This window comes from Hermetia illucens, chromosome 5 (genome assembly GCF_905115235.1).
Source record: "Hermetia illucens chromosome 5, iHerIll2.2.curated.20191125, whole genome shotgun sequence".
Lineage (NCBI taxonomy): Eukaryota > Metazoa > Arthropoda > Insecta > Diptera > Stratiomyidae > Hermetia > Hermetia illucens.
The window spans coordinates 73,324,299-73,341,834 of NC_051853.1; the positions used below are offsets into that span (position 1 = coordinate 73,324,299).

A 17,536-nucleotide genomic window follows, 5' to 3' on the forward strand; every position below is an offset into this window, starting at 1 on the left:
TAGTAAAGAATCAACCCCTCTTATCAGTAATGCCGCAGAAGTGTTCGACATTCTGTGTGCGTCAATGTCAGCTTTTGTCAAGTTAATATAGATCTTCCGCTCCGATCCGGCTATACAGTTTCTGGTCAAGATCTTTGTAGTGAGCTGCTAGGACAATAGCGATTATTTTCTTTGATTGCTGATTGCCGTTCTTCTAAATTTGTCAATTGGCCAGTATTTAGTAGGTGAGAAAATTATAATAGAGGCATTTTTTTGGCAGAATTTCATTCGGATATAACCAAGTATCTCGATTAATGAATCGTTTACCAGGCTGAATTTTAGGAAAACTGAGAGTTGCATAGGCCTCTTTTGCCGCCGTGTGGCAATGAGTAGACGATGGTCTCGGTGTTGTTGTCAGGGATGATGATTAAATGTCGGCGTCTTACGAGAATAAAGTGGATTTGCCTCTCACTATTCCCACTATTAAATGGGAAATGCCACAGCTTTCGTCACCACAGCACCAAGTTTCTTGCAGAGCATAGATAACTCCTCTGATAGTGGCAATTCATTAAATAAAACAGTATAGCAACTTGGACCGATGCGGTACATTTTGTATAATTTCGCCACTCCTGGTTATAGTCTACATTTATAGCAATTCATCTGTGCTGGGAGCCACTGAATTCCCAGTGCTTTCAGGTTTACCGTAAGGCAATGTTCCGAGGAGGTTGGGTTTTTCGTTCAACTGTCCAATGTTCTGATCCAATGTTCTAGAAGCCAAGAATATTACGCTTTTCGTGTGATAGGTAGCCGTATTTTACTAATAATGCTGATTGAGTTCGTTCTTATTGATTCGGAGAAGTTTTTTTTATACACGATCTGCTTCATATACCCGGATATGCCATTTCAATGATATTTGCTGTCAGTACATATTGATGGTGACTTCATCGTATTAGTGACTTTAGTATGTTTTTCCGAATGGTTGGCTTCGTGACGATTGTCCCTAGAACTTACGCGCAACTCACTTGTAAATATGCTTTTTTATAACCGCTTAATTTGGTAAACCGTTAAAATCTGGATTCCGTGCTAAACGATGCTGTGGTTACCTGAACCAAATGTATGAACTTCATCCAGAATCGCCGAATTCGGTCGACGAATTTGCATTGGATCTAAATGGTAGTATCACAAAATAAGCACTTGTTGTTAATCGATGTATTACCTGCGAGTTCGAAGTTTCGGGCTCTTTGCCCTGAGCTAACAATGTTCTATTTAGAAGAGGTTTTTCAGTCTTCCACAACTTTCGTAGTGACCCTTCAAAATCTATATCGATTACTTCATTCTATTGCACTCAAACAATCTCTGAGTAGTTTTACATTTCAAACACCACCGATCATCCCTCGTCAAGATAGGTACTGCTTGTGCGGTGACTGATTTTTACTTGTTTGATTTTACCTTTTTGTGCACATGGCAATCAGTGTTTGATGGAGCTCCAAGTATCGTAACTCGTTGCTGGATGAACCCCATTAAATGAAGGGACCTTCATTCTCGGCAACGTTATCATGAAGCTTTTTCTGCATGGGGGCTCCAGCTAGAAGCGGGGGTAGAACTGTTCGCATCTTCGTAGAATCGCAACGTGCTGAGTTCGGTGATGTAAGTGTGTTCATCGATTTTGAGGCTTCGTTGTCAGAAATCTTGCAATAAAACTGTTGATCAGAATTAACCCCCGGGATATTTGCTAGTCATCATACTATCATGAATAACTATGTAACATATCAAACATATCGAACATATTACCATGAAAGAAACATCATTGCTTTGCATGAGTTATATAATATTTGAAGCGCTCCGCATAATATTGTCTCGGTTTTGTTAACATTATTAGTAAGCTACTCTGGGTTTAGTGGTATTAAGCTGCCTTACCTCGCATAATTTGCATTGACAAAAAATTGTGTCTTTTGTGAATCTTCTCCAAGAAATTGTACGCTTACTGATAAGTCATAAGGTAAACAGCGGTAGTACCCTCAGGTGTCATCAGCAATCTTTAACAGGTCGCTCACGATACGGGGAGTGACGCCCCCGAGGTGCCCGAGTAAGTGGGCCAGACTTCAGGGAGCTGAGGTAGGTGCTTTATCCCCGGCGGTACTTCCGTTCCTGACTATTACGACTATTACGGTGGTGTAATTTGTACTAATAAAAATTATAAAACGGACAAAGTCGATGAAATATCAGGGAAGGAGGAATTGCTGCTACGCCAAAGCGTAGCATGAAGATGTGTTGCTCACTACAGCGGCCATCGAAAGAGGCTTCGAGGGGCGAAACACACGATTTGACACTGGAACGGCCAAATGAAGAGAAAACCTAACAAAGTGGTGCGCAGAGTTCATGTTCCCGAAAGAAGCCCAATCAGAAGCACAAGTCCTGACCAGGTTTATTTGGGCATGAACCGAGTGGAAGTGTAGTCGACCGTCGAGCACATGGTTTACCGGATGACCGCTATAATATATGGTGTAGCGGCTCTTCTCCAGGAAACCGGTCCCTGTCTATCGCATCTCTTGTAGCGCTGTTATATCAGCCCTATATTGAGACAGGGTATCGGCTAGCTGCTCATCAGCTTTATCTCTGTACAGGGAGCGCACGTTCCATGAGAAAATGCGCAAATCGTTAATCCGTTGTCGTTGCCGGGTTCGTTGTTGTAAATTCCATCCTGTCCGAGGCTCCTTTCGTGGCTCCGTAACATCGGTTTTCCATGTAGGGTTGTCAGCCCTACCCAACCCCCAACCTGGAGGACCAGTTGGTACAGTTTGTCCCGTTTTTAGGCGCGGGAGACTCGCCTTCATCCTTCTCCGTCTGCAGCTTTTCGTTACAAAAAAGCTCCTAGCGGTCACCACGTGGAGGTGGAGATAGGGTTTGGTAGTAGAGCTGTTGGTGTTGGTTCAGCAGGCATTTCAAAGGTTTTATGCTCCATCGTGGGTACCAATCCACGTTTCGCCATGGGACCTATACTACCCTTTGATCCCGGAAATGGTGGCGAGAATTGGGCATGCAGTTTTAAACACCGAATCCATGTAAACGTTCCGGCGCCAGACGGCGAAGGAGGCTTCCGTAACATAACCTTCGCGTCGGAATCTCCAGCACTGTCGTGGGTGGATGGTGAGTTCTTGAAGACTTCTCGGCAAGTGCACTATCTGTTGGCGTGCACCAACTCGGTGCTACGCCTTCACATGGAACGTCGCGAGAGTGAGAATCGGGTAATTGGTGAAGCCTTTGGAGTAGAAATAGTCGCACTTGAGGCCACTTCGAGGAGTGGTAGCGGTGCTTTTAACACTGCTGTAAATTCAGTAATGAACCTGATAACGACAGCTTGTAAAGCTTCCATGCTGCGGAGGGGCTCCAGCCGTGACTTCTATGTAATGGTGGACGGCGAAAATTGCCAACCTACGGAAACCCTGCATACTTGGTACCGACCCGATTGCCTGTATTGTACGAGCAGATATCCCGTATGGCGGAGCCCGTGAAAACAAGTTCTCACCATGAGCAAGATGGCGCGAGATCCTGATGATATCCTAGCGGAAGTTGGTTGAACTCTGAAGTTTGCAAACTGGTGCCTCGCAAACGACCAGATGTGCTGTTTGGGGCGTTCAGCTATTGCCTGAAGGAGGACATTTCTAGGCACACTAGACAATACTTTCTACGTGCCAAGCTATCTCTTGCGGATATTGGGGGATTTTCTGAAAAGCCGCTCCCTACTCTAGGAGACGCTAGAGGGTCAAAGGAGGATGGAGGTCAAGTCGGGGTAGTCCAGGGATCCATCATATGGCCGAATCTCTAGAACGTTTCTTGCGATAGTCTGCTACGATGTGTCATGGCCGAAGAATTGCACCTGTTGGTTTATGCAGTTAATAGTGCGGCATTTGTGGCCAGACATACTGTCGAGCAGGCGCAAAGCAGACTTAGGATATTGTTGCGAATGGTAAACGAATGAATATATGCTAGTGGTTCAGTCTTGCACTGGGAAAAACGTAGTAGTTACCCTGGCTAAAGAGTCACAACTTCGCGACCATTATCGCTTGGCGAGCTCATAATCGAGTCAAAACCACGGTTTTCGAGCCAACCAAAGCAGCAGCGGACAGGGCTGCAGTTTGAGTCGAATATTGAATATTTAAGAGAAGTGATTGCCCGTGAAGAACGTCAACGCACACTTACCGAGTGGCAACTCTTTTGGTAAAATGAGCCAAGAGGCAAGGTGGACTGCGCAGCTCATCGACAATTTAGATCCATAAACTGAACGCATGGTCAAATTGATTACTTCCTTGCCCATCTTTTAAGTAGGTATTTAAGTCTTCCAGCACAAGATTTGGAAGGCACAATCCCCTGATTGTGTGTTCCGCAATGAAGTGGCGGACGACACCGAGCACACCTTTTTCTCCTTTGAAAAGTAGGATGGCTTTCGTCAGTAACTTTATGCAGACATAAGGGCGCTCTCTGTAGATAATATTTTCAGAGAACTCTAAGAAACGCTGGCAGATTGAGTTGTGTTGCGGATTATGTTCGAGTTCTTCTTGTCCCAAAGAAGATAGAGCTCGAAGGGACCGCATGGCAAGGGGTTAGCTGAATGAATAGCTTTCTTCCTCCTCTCCGGTCCCGTTGGTGATAGGAATTTCTTGATTTGAAAGCTTCCTAAGATGGGAAAGCCGGAAGTAATGGATCAAGTGGGTCCTTGCTAGTTTTCTGAAGACAGGCAGCTGTTTAGTTGGTAGTCCGACGACGTATCGTTGCGGGAGTTCAATACTCCGTGTGTAAACGCTTTCTCCTACTCTAATTCGAAAAAAAGAAAAGAAAAATTCAAATCTTTATTATATCAACTAGGTTTACACGTAGTGGATATGTTGTCCCTCGATCTTCTTCTGAGATCTGCTCCATGACTCTTGATGACTCTTGGATGTCCATTTGCGCATATTAAAACCACCCATATTGAGAAGAATTTGTAAATGCTTTTACAATAAAGGAAGAAGAGTCCTCGGTTTCCACATTCGTCATCGCATCATCGATATATCGACATAGCAATTTGCCACGTGCTTTATGAAATACCTATTTCCCTAGCTGTGTAAGCAAATAAATCAGTGAAGTTATGAAATTTGAATTTCCTGAAACATCATTGGTTGGTATGACTTGCTTACCTCCTTGCGCAGAAATGTACCTTAGTCAAATGGCTTTAGTGCTCCCGAGAGAGGATGGAGAGGCGTCGGGAGAAGAAACAAAGAGAGAGGACTAAAAAATAATATCAACTAAACCAAACTTCTCTATCTGACGGTGCACTCCACTCTTCCAATCCACAATAGTTTGCTGAACACTTAGAATTTTGATAGTTTTTCCGACAACTAAGAAGCATTGTTAATGTGCAGCTGCAAGCTTTCGAAGCTTTCGAAGCTTGCAGGGGCAGTATTTGTCAGTAAGTCTCATATTAAGAAAGAGAGACAAATGCACTACCGGCTATGATTTACAGATTACTCAACGATTCCAGGATGTTCAACACATATTGCAGAGAATATCTAGGGCTAGTGAAACTTATTTGAAAAACCGAAAATCACGGCTAGTAAGCTTGACTATGTTAAGTTGCGTTCTTGTATTCAAGTGTGTGGTGTTGAGTACTTGTATGAAAAGTTTTCCCACATATTCACATTGCCCACGGCGTCTGTGGACCCTTCTCATAACAAGTTTCAGAATTCACGATTCGTTTGGTGTTTTGTTGATCAGAGAAGTTAAAGCGAGCGCGCAATCAAGGAGTTCTTTTGTGGTGTTCCTTTTCTGCAGCGTTCAGCTCGCTCACAAGCGGCGATGGCTCGTCGTGATCTATGTCGCCATTTGGTTCTTTCAAATGCCTGATCTGGATGCAATCGCGAGGCTTTGAAATCCTCGCCCAGCCTATCAACCGTTTTTTCGGCCGGCCTTTCGGTCGTTTACCGTCGACTTGAATGTTCAGACCAATCTTGGCAAATGAATTCCCTCCCGTCTGTGCGAATTAGGTGACCATACCATCGAAGATGTCTCTCTTGAAGTTTTTCCACGGTCGGTGCAACCCCATATCGATTGTGGGTATCCTCATTTCGGATGTGATTAAACCATGTTGCGCCACTAGTCCAACGCAACATCTTTGTTTCCATTACCGCAAGAGGCCGTTCGTTGTTTTTTATTGCCGGCCAACACTCAGAACCATAAAGAGCGACAGGACGGACGACATTGCGGTAAATTTTAGATTTGAGAAGTCTTTAGGGGTAAACAGTGTAAATCCCCCTCCAAAGATAGAGATTTCTTCGACAATTGACCACTATCAAATCACCTGAAAGAGGTTATGCTTTTCGAGAGTAGTTTTTTACTGGCATGTGATCTAAATGAAAATAAAACTAGGTAGCTTGCTGCTACTACAATATATTTTAATAGTTAGTAAATACGTATTTCGAAAGCTACTTACTCTCTTCCTCAGTACTTAAGCTAATGGTTTTTTCCTTTCAAATACACATATGTATATCTAAATTTCATATATATAAGTACTTTTTGAAAAACTTTGTTTGAATGTTTAATAAATCACTTTGCATAACCATAAAGGCAAAAGACACAGGTAGTTTTCAATTTTCTGTTTTTCGTCCGAGGAAACGTTAAAATCATCTATTTTTGCAATTAGTGGTAAATTTGATAGAATTCCATAAATTTTCCTTTTCAGATACGCCAAAGTGACGATAGGAGTAGTGTGGGCAATAGCTCTCATAACAGCCGTTCCAATCCCGATAGTTTCTAAGCTTGAACAGCCGGGGCCATGGCACGAAACATGTGGACGGTAAGTTACCCTTTTCGTTTAATTAGAAAACCGTGTCCTTGCAAAAAGCAAAATTGCCTCTACCAAGAACGCATAGCACAACCACGGCAAGAGCTATCGTCCAGCGTACGCCTTAGTCCCGTTTGCAATTTCCTTATTCCTGATTTCTTATTATCTGTAAGCTACGAGCAATTTCATTCCATTATGATAATTAATTTAACTTGCTCTTTTGGCGGTTACGCGCCCTTTGAATATGCATAATCTTCGGGCGTATTTTAAGTTTCACGAATAGCTTGCAAATTTGAATTGTTAATTAGTCTACAATTTGTGGTTGGAAGCGACGCAGTCTGACAATGTTTTTGAAATGGAGCAGTTTGTTTGTGAATGCTTGATAACTTTTCATTGGCTTTACGAGCAATCAAGGTAGGTAATTAATGAACAAACTTTATAATCCCCTCCTCCCAGCATATTAAAATACTGTAATGGAACTTTTGTTTAATTGTTGTTTCTGATTTAGATTTTTACGCTGTTTAAATTAAGTGAGATGAGATTGTTCACGACTTTAATGGTTTTCTCTTTTAAGCCAGTTTGGATTTTATCCCAACATTTAAGGGCTGTAAAGTTGACTATTAGCGATTAGATTATATTTGTCCGGAAAATTTAATAACTTGGTATAATTACATTCACGCTTTACGTCCGATTAATATGGAAATGGAAACGATGTAATGAATGTTATTATATTACGGTATATTTACTGCTATCATCACGTGCTTATTTGGATTGATTCCAATGTAGAGAACTGTGGTCAGGTGGACTTTCTACGTAATGGTTGCTGTAAGCCAAAATGAACAGCACAGCGCGCTACTTTTAACATTAATTGGTGGTTATATCCTCGATTTCAACCGTGCTTCTGGCAAACTTGACTCTCGACATCCCGGTTTTGCGCCGAGGTCCACCAATTCGATATCCCTAAAAGCTGTCTGGCGTCTTGACCTACGCCATCGTTCCATCTTAGGCAGGGTCTGCCTTGCCTGTGTTTTCTACCATAGATATTGCCCTTATAGAATTTCCGGGCTGGATCATCCTCACCGATACGGATTAAGTGGCCCGCCCACCGTAACTTATTGAGCCGGATTTTATCCACAACTTGAAGGTCGCTCATAGATTTCGTCATTATGTAGGCTATGGAATCGTCCATCCTCATGTGGGGGCCAAACATTTTTCGGAGGATTCTTCTCTCGAACGCGGCCAAGAGTTCGCAAGTTTTCTTGCTAAGAACCCAGGTTTGGTCAATCTGATCTGTTGTTGATTTGCCTGGAGTGAAACCTCTTTGGTATGGGCCAATGGTGTTCTGGGTGTATTGGTTTATTAGGCCTAGCAAGATAGCGGATAATATCTTATAGATGGTACTCAGCAACGTGATACCTCTATAATTGCTGCACTGTGCGATATCCTCCTTTTTATGTAGGCATTGATTCGCTGTCCCACAGCTTGAGCACAAGTTGATGAACCACTTCATATTTAACCGATTCAGCTGTAATTCCATCAGCTCCTGTCGACTTATTATTTTTAAGCCGATGAATTGCACGGAATGTTTCTTCTATACTTGTTGGTGGTAGTATTTGTCCGTCGTCTTGGCGGGGCCTCCAACTCACCGATGTTCTGGTTGTTCAGTAGTTCATCAAAGTACTCAACCCATCGTTCCAATATGCCCATTCTATCGGAAATTAGATTTCCCTCTTTGTTTCGGCTGTGTGAACATCGAGGTGTGTAAGGCTTCATCCCGCTGACTTGTTGGTAAGACTTCCGCGCCTGGTGTGGTTGCTCCCTGTACTTTTCGAGTTCACGGATCTGTTGGTTCTCCCAGGCTTCCTTTTTCTGCCTGTGAAATCGCTTCTCCACTCACCGGAGTTTATGATAAGTATCCGCGCGTGCCCGCGTTTTTTGAGAATGCAACATTCCTCGGCATGCAACATTCTTCCGTTCCGTAGCTAGCTTACATTCATCGTCAAACCAGCCATTCTGACTCTTTTTGCGGCTGGGGCCAAGTATGCTTTTGGCCGTTCTTCAGGTGATTGTGAAGATCATTTGTTGATGCTTCATCTCCAGGATCTCTGTTGACTGCGGTTATTGCGGCATCCATTTCTCTCTTAGAGGTGTTACGGAGGGCTGTGTTGTGGAGGGCTTCAGTGTCAACTCTCACGTGATTGTCAGAGGGGATTCCAAGTGGTGTTGTTATTCGAGTTCGAAGCGGATGCCAACAAAATATTGATCTGAGTCTATATAGGTGTTCTGACATTCATCAAGGTTGAAAGGTGGTGGCGTTCGACCAAGACGTGGTCAATTTGGTTGAAAGTGGTCCCGCCTGGAGAGGCCGACGTATGTTTGTGGACCGCTTTCCGCGGAAAACAGGTACTTCTAACAACCATTTCGTGTGACACTGCTAATTGAATGATCCGCAGTCCGTTATCATTTGTACTTTGATGTAAGCTGTGTATCGCCTGAATACACGCTCCGTCTCTACTTGGCTGTTAAAATCCCCAAGTATGATTTTGATATCATACTTGGAACAGGCTTCGAGGGTCCGCTCAACTGCCCCGTAAAAGGTATCCTTCTCCGACTCTGCAGTCTCCTCTGTAGGGGCGTGAGCGTTAATGAGGCTTATATTTCTAAACTTGCCTCGCAACTACAGAGTGCATAGCCGTTCGCTTATGTTTTCAAAGCCGTTAACAGGAGGTTTAATTTTTTGGCTGACTAAGAAACCTACTCCGAGCTCATGGTCTACTGGCTGGCCACTATAATATATGGTGTAGCGAATCTTCTTCAGGAAACCCATACTTGTCTAACGCATCTCTTGTAACGCTGTTACATCAGCCCTATATTGGGTCCGGGTATCGGCAAGCTACTCAGCAGCTTCATCTCTGTACAGGGAGCGAACGTTCCATGAGATAATGCCGAAATCGTTTCGCTTTTGTCGTTGCCGGGTTCGTCGTTGTGTTTCTATAGATAGCCCAGAAGTCGATAGAAAGTTTGTACAATTTCTAATTCGATTCCAAAACTTTTCCATCGGCTATAGCAGGGAGAATATCTGTTCAGTTATCATTTGTCTCGTTAATATGGACTGTTGATAGCATGATATATATGGTGTTATTATACCTCTTCCAGTCCATCATTTGGTGCTCTATACTTTTTGTATCTACACCAAATTATGCCTGTCACCTCTGGCATTGATTTGTTGTCGCATATTTTCAGGAACCGACCTTCTCGTTGAAGTTTGTCTCTTGTGTGTCTTATAATATGGTTGCCGTTAACTGTCAGTGACCATCCTTTTATAAAAGTGTCCTGCATGGAGTGGTCACCAATGTAGGTACCCCCCCTTCCTTAATGTTTAACCTACCTACTACCGTCTTATAGCCAAGAGGTCTGCGGGTAAATGGCCTGTGCGCCGACTAAGTTCTCCGTACAAAATTGTATCAGGCTAGCGTACCTTGTGTACTCCGCTACCTTATGTAAATAGCATGCTGGCCTCAAGCCCAGATAAATTAGAAGAGTATGAGGTAACGTCCTTAGTACTGTCGTTAGTAAAAAACACATGATCGGGGAAAGTGGGAAAAAAAATAGAAATAGTCGCCCAGCTTAGTTAAAATAACTCATCAATATCAGCATAATGCCTAATGCAATTGACCTGGGCTTGTTGGTTGAGAGTGCGGCGTGATGGGTTTACAACCGCTTATCCACTAAAAAATCATACATCATGTACAAAAACAGGACGAACAGCCTCGGACGGGATTGATACCACGGAAACGACCGCGCAAATGGATGGGTGATCACCCTTGGGTCCTGAAACTTACTTAAACAAGCCATCAAGCACAAAATTACAAGCTCGGGCTTCTAGCAGCTTAGAAAGCGATTTAGAATGGTTACGAGATAACCGATAGGAGGCCGCACAAAATTCTCAAAAGTGGGACGCTTCCATAGAAACGTAAGTTTGGATTCACTTTCATCGTCGATAGGGACTTTAAAGCAAGCATTATTTATTTAATAGCGGAAGAATTGATGGCAAAACTGGAAGCATGATTAGGTTCCACTCCCTTATATCTCATGGAGAAGCCTATAGATGATACCTGTTATAACCTAAATTCTACAAAGCGCCTGACGAGAAAAATGAGACAAACCGTAATAGTTACGAATATTTCCGACAAGTAGCTAATTAAATATTAAAGCAAATGAAATGAAAAAATTTTGACGAGGAATTGAAAAAAATTGACGACCAATAACATAAGACAAGCTTACATGTGCGAAGCGCCTGAGGTGTGGATATCCAAAATTATCGTTTGGAAAAGTAAAAACCAGACAAACATTGGAGAAATGAAGCAAGAGAGAGATGGGTGTACTATTCCAAAGAACTCCTCAACCCGTATCATACAACTCATTTACCAGAACCTACAAGAATTGTGGTCAAAAAGCACGATATGCCCTGTCAACAATTACAGAGAATTAGACCGTACGGCGAAAAGACGATTTGCGGTAAAACTAGCGCTAAAAAAATGCTGAGAATTCAGCATCGACGTCCATCAAATATTCGTTGACTTCAAACAGGCATATGGCAGAATTCGCCAAAAATTTACTATATAATGTTTGACGGGGGAATTGGCAGAATTGGAATGTCTCACACAACAGTACGGGCCAGAATTAAAACAGCGGACGGATGCCTTTAAAAGAAACTGTTCAATCTGACACTGGAACAGGTTACATAAAAGTTCCCTGTGGCTACAAAAGGCAAACTACTCTATAAGTTCTGCCATATCGAGGCATGTAAATTTGATAGATTTCTGATTTTTGCCGTCATCCTCTTTTTCTTCAGCCTTTGTCCTGTCTGGAAGCGGGGTCGGCTTGTCTTATTCGGATGCCCATTTCACTCGGCGAAACGACCAAGCCAACATTGCTAGCCTTGTGGTCGTTCCCATTGACTCCGATGATCAGACCAATCTTGTCAAGTGAGTTCTTTTCAGCGCAAATTAGACACTAAGGAAGATGCCCCTCTGGCAATTTTTGCACGATGGATGCAACCCCATATTGATGGCGAATGTCTTCATTCCAATTGGGATCATAACGCTCGTCTCCATTACCGTAAAGCGCTGTTCATGGCCCTTTATAATCGGCCAGCTCTCAAAACCATATAGGGCGGTAGACCTCTGTAAAAACATGAAGCAAACATAAAAAATACAAAGGGGCAAATGGTCCTAGTTGCGATTTCGATGAACAGATGATCGTTAAGAGACATATATATAAATCGCTAAAGATGCTCGATCTAAAGGCCGTTGTTCTTTAGCTTTCGGCTTCGCTTTAGTAAGTTCAGTTTGTTTGAATCGAGTTCACCACTTACCTTGATTGTAAGCTTGGTCCGGGCGGAGTAAAGAGGTTTTCAAATCACAATTCAATGTCGCTGATCCGCGTTTCAACTTCGTTCCCACTACTGGGAGGCGGCATTCATTGTCTTTCATGACATGTGCTTAGCATTCAAAACTCTGAACTCAGCCCTGGCGTCAATCAACTGGGTCCGCCTGCTCTCTCCATTTACATGTGACCAAGCACTCAACACTTTCAATACCATTTTATCTGATCTTCTTCCTTGTTACGTTCCCTCCTCTCCTAAGTGCTTACGCGTCTGGTTCACCACTGAAATTCACAAAAAACTACGTCAAAAACAGACTACGAGAAAGAAGTTCCTGTCTTCTAGAAACGTTGCTGACTTAGTTTTTTTCAAATCCCTTCGTTCCTCGGTCAAATCTTTAATACGTAAGTCCAGACACGAATATTTGTCCAGCGTAGAAGACTCACTAAAGCGCGGAAATCTGAAACCTTTTTGGTCCCACATTCGCACCTCCCGCTGCCCCGCCCAGTTATCCCCTCCGTCCATTAAATTCTCTGGCTTCTCAGCTAACTCCCCCCAACGATCTTGTGATTTACTCTGCCGCTACTTTTCGTCAGTCTATGTTCCTCCTCCTTCCTCCGAATCCCTCCCGATAGTAGATGTAGCCTGCCCCGCATCGCCTACCATTCCCCTTCTTACTCCTATCCTTGTCGAATACCTCATTGGCGAACTTGATGCCAAGGTCGGACCTGGCTACGATGGTCTTCCAAACCTCTTTTTGATCAAAACTGGTAAGTCCATCTCCCTTCCCCTATCTCTTATTTTCAACAAAAGCCTTGAAGAGAATCATTTTCCCAGCTTGTGGAAAGAGGCTCTCATTATCCCCATTCACAAAAGTGGCGATCGTTCGCTTGCCGAGAATTACCGTCCCATTTCCCTCCTCTCCTCCTGTTCCAAAATCCTGGAAAGATATATCAGCGACTGGTTGTCCGCCCACTTTGGCCAACACATAGTGAAAGAAGCTCCGCTTTGACACCCATTGCCTCGATGTCATCAATCGAGCAGCAAATTGTCAGGCTTTATTTTTCGCTCCTCCTCTGATTTTGATTCCATCCAACCCTCCTTAGCTCTCTTCAATTCCCTTGTGAGGAATACCCTCGAGTATTGCTCCGTGATCTGGTCACCCACTCGCAACTGTGATTGTCTTGCCCTTGAAAATGTGCAACGTAAATTCACCCGTTCTCTCTTCTTTAAGAAAAGTCTCCCTCGTGTGAATTACCCCTCCCGCCGCCGCTTTCTAAACCTTCCCTTCCTACAACAGCGTAGATCCTATCTGGATCTATGCACATTCTTTAAACTTTCCTCGGGCCTGATGAACTGCTCCGCCGCTGACGAGATCACCTGCCGTCCTGCGTCTTATAACACACGTAACGCAGATATTTTCAACGTGCCCTTCGCGGAGCTCGAAGTCTATTTTCATTCTCCGATTCCCAGGCTTTGCCGGAATTATAATGCAAAACAGCTTGGTCCTTTTAACTTCCCTACTTTAAGTAGTTTTAAACATAGGATAAGTTTTTTGCTTTCTCCTCCTCCTGAGGACAATAATTAATTGGAAATCTCTCTGTTTGTTGTCCGTTAATTAAATAAATAAATAAATAAAACCAAACACTGCGACAGGTCAAATGACACTATGGTACATTATGTACCAAAGAGAAAGGATGAGGAGCCACTTTTCTAAATAATAATAAAAGTAATTTTCCTCTTTAAGAATCGGTTTCGTTTGTACAGGGTGCGGCAGCATAACTTCCTTTTTTCAAAACTCAATAAAAACTATTGTATGCATCGGAAAATATTTATTTATTTTTTATAATGTAGGTACATGTCTAAAGTTTTTATTTACATTATTTTGAAGATCAAATCTGTTAGGTGACGTCCCCCATTCTCCATACATTGCGTAAACCGATTTCTGGCGTTTGTCATGACTCTTGTTAGCATATCAGGTGTTATGTTGGCAATTTCTTCTTGGATGTTGGTCTTCAAATCTTGTAGGGTTCTTGGACGGTTCACATAAACACGGGATTTCAAAAAACCCCATAGAAAAAAATCACAAGGGGACAGATCGCCATTTACACTTTAGTGTGATACAGCGCATCTACAACAACTATGTGCTATCGTTCGCGGTTACCTGAAATGTCCTTTAGCTCCCCCATTACGGAGACACCTGCACTCGCGTTCTATTGTTCTGTGCCCTTAGGAAGACCCACCTGTGGACTATCCTACGAGAGTGGATTCCACTTCAATGCAATTGCCGCCCCTCCTTAATGTATGACCCATCTATCCACTGCTACTTCCGCATTCCGATCACAGTGCGCACGAGTACCAGGCCTATGCGCCGGCCAAATTCTTCGTTTGAGATTATATCAGGTCAGCATACTCCGATGATACGGCGTAGACACTTGTTGATGAAAGCTTGGAGGTTTCGAGTAACAATGAAATTCAGTTTTAAGTTAAGTTTAAGTTTTTTTATTTTCATAGTGTCTTACTTCTAATACATGATTAATTACATTCTAGCTTAAATATTAAGCTTAACTAACTTAACTTTATTTCAATGGGTGGCTATTACAATTGTTTGGCCTACCCGACCTTCTGTGTAAATTTTTACTTTAATTGTATTAATTTTAATACATAAATCTTCACAATTATTTTGATTGATCTGCATTATTTCAAAGACTGCGCTTGCACTAAAAGCGCCAGAAGGCATCACTTACTTACTTAAAATACTTAAAACTAACTAAGTCTAACTTAATCTAACTTATTCTAACAATAAATACTTAAACCTACTATTTACAATAGCACATTACATGTCTTGTGCTTAGCCTCGATGTACCCCTACCAGGCAGGGAGAATCATATAGGGAAAGGATGGCGGGTTTAAGAGCTTCGCTCACTATTTGGCAGGGCCTTAGGAAGTTGGCCAATGGGAAGGTGCTACCCTGTTGGTAGAGTTGCCGGATTAGTGGATTTGGGTGATTCTCCGTTCTTTCGAAGAACCGTTCCACCAAGTTGAGAACGAATTCTCGAAGAGGTTGTACCTTGGCGCGCCGATACGACTTCGGCGTTTTTTCCAACCTTCTTGGTTTTCCAATTATAGGAAAGACCAGTGCAGTACCTTAATATCCGGCGTTCGAATGCCTCACATTTGGACATGGTTCGGGTGGAACAAGTGATCCACGTGGGCGCTCCATAGCAGATAATGGGTCTGATCAGGGTCTTGTAGAGAGTCAGTTTGGCCTTGGTGCTGAGTCCTACCTTCTTTCGAAGAAGAAAGTAGATCCTACTGAATGCACCGCGTGCCTTACCGATAGCGAGCTCAAGATGTGGCTTGAACTTAAGGAGTTCGTGAAGTTTAACTCCAAAGTACTTGATGGTCTGGGAATTGCTCACTATAGTGTTTCCGATCTTCATTTTCAAGCGTTTAGCTTTTCTATGGATTCCTCTAGAACCTAGGTATCTAGCTTTCCTCCGGAAGGTGCAGAATTGCGTTTTGGCCTCATTAATCTTAATGCCCCATGCCAGGTAATATTTGCCAACGTCTTTCAAGTATCTCTCGACCGCTTTGGCTGCCCTGTTGGGGTGGAGGCTTGAAGCGAAGATTTGAGTATCATCGGCATATTGAACAAGTTCGGTGCCGGGTTCGGGAGTTGGGACGTCAGCCGTGAAGATATTATAAAATGTGGGTCCAGAAATGGATCCTTGTGGTACTCCCGATGTTACCGACAAGAGATCGAAGAATTCATTCCCCACGCTGACGTAGAAATACCTATCTTCGAAGAAGCTTAGTGCAATTCTAATGATCGGAATTGGGAATTCTAGATCTATCAGTTTGTATATTAGTCCGTTTACCCATACGGAGTCAAAGGCCTTTTCTAAGTCTAATGCACATGCTACGGTCGGTTTATTATTGACGTTAAGTCTTGCTACGACGGTGTCGTGAAGGTAGCTAAGTGCATGTTGAGTTCCGTGCTTGCTGCGGAACCCGAACTGATGGTTCGGTATAATCTCTTTGAGATTGCAATATTGGACTAGCCCGATTGTCCATGCTCTCTCAAAGAGTTTGCCCAAATTGGATAGTAATGACACGGGTCTAAAGTTTTTAGGCTCAGTAGAGCCGCCTTTTTTCCGGATCGCAATTATTTTAGCTACTTTCCAGATGGTGGGAAAGTAGCCATTATTTATGCAGTTATTAAATACTGCCAGCAAAAATTTGATGGAGACTCGGGGAAGTTGCCTAATTACGTAATTAGGAATTTCGTCAAGTCCGGCTGATTTTTTATCGTTTAGGTTTGAGGTCAAGGCGGTGAGTTGTGATAAACTCAAGAATTGTTGCGAATCCGTTGGTTTTACCGAGGAGTTCGTTTGGGAGAATGTGACTAATCTATTTGAATGCCTAGAGACAAAGTCGGCGATAGTTGTTTCAATCATCGACACTATTGCCGGGTTACTTTGAGGCGGGTATTGAGCTGAGACTCAAATGATTCCCCAAGGACTTGCGCCTTTCTGGCGTCTCCGCAGATTGGTTCCTTGTTCCTGGTAAGAACGAAATTACGGGACCTATTTTTCCCCGCTAGCCTATTTATATGTTGAAACATATCTGGCCCGGGCTTAATATCTGCGAGATTACGGGTTAATTCTTTATTGCGGAATTGCGCCACCATTTCCCGGATAATTGTACTCAGGCATTTAATCCGGGAGAGCAATGCTTTGTATTCAACATTAACTTTATTTCCATTTTTATGGAAGTTGCGCTTGAGATTCCTGCGCCAAATCTGTCTGACCTTCATATGTAGCATGATGTCATGCAGGAGTTTGTTGTATACAAACTCATCGACTTTGATCAGCCTGGTATTTCTGCGTGTAGGAGTATTGATGGCGTCCGTGGCCAAAATGATTGCTTCGTCGATTTCTTTGTCCGACAGATTGCGATCTGTAGCGAGTTTCTTCAAGTTCAGCCTTGGTGCTAAATCTGACTTGAATTTGTCCCAATCAGTATGGGCGAATGACCTGATGGTTACCTTAACTCGCTTCTGCAGTTGTGAAGTTGAGGCCATTTTGAGTTCAACTGCAAAATGGTCGGACATGCCTGGCAAGGTTTTACAGGAAGTTACCTGAAAACTTTGCTTGGTTTCATCAGATAGCAGGAAAAAGTCAATGATGGATTGACTAGCGGGTCTTGTCGGCGAATCCGGCGAGACCACCTCAAGGTTGGCTGGCGTGAAAGGGTCGTGGATCCAGTTATACAGGGTTTTCCCATTTAAATTTTCTGCCTTATCGCCCCAGGATTTGTGCACCGAGTTAAAGTGGCCACCGAAAATAAGA

The 17,536-nt window shown here is 43.1% G+C and overlaps 1 protein-coding gene across 2 annotated transcripts in view; it reads left to right on the forward strand.

Annotated features, from left to right (window-relative positions):
- Positions 1–17,536, forward strand: part of LOC119657389 (RYamide receptor-like) — a 290,267-nt gene that overhangs the window by 13,816 nt on the left and 258,915 nt on the right. For both annotated transcript variants that reach the window (XM_038064274.1, XM_038064275.1), the window contains exon 2: positions 6,695–6,808. In XM_038064274.1, the coding sequence (XP_037920202.1) occupies positions 6,695–6,808 (114 nt within the window). The remainder of the gene's footprint in view (positions 1–6,694; positions 6,809–17,536) is intronic.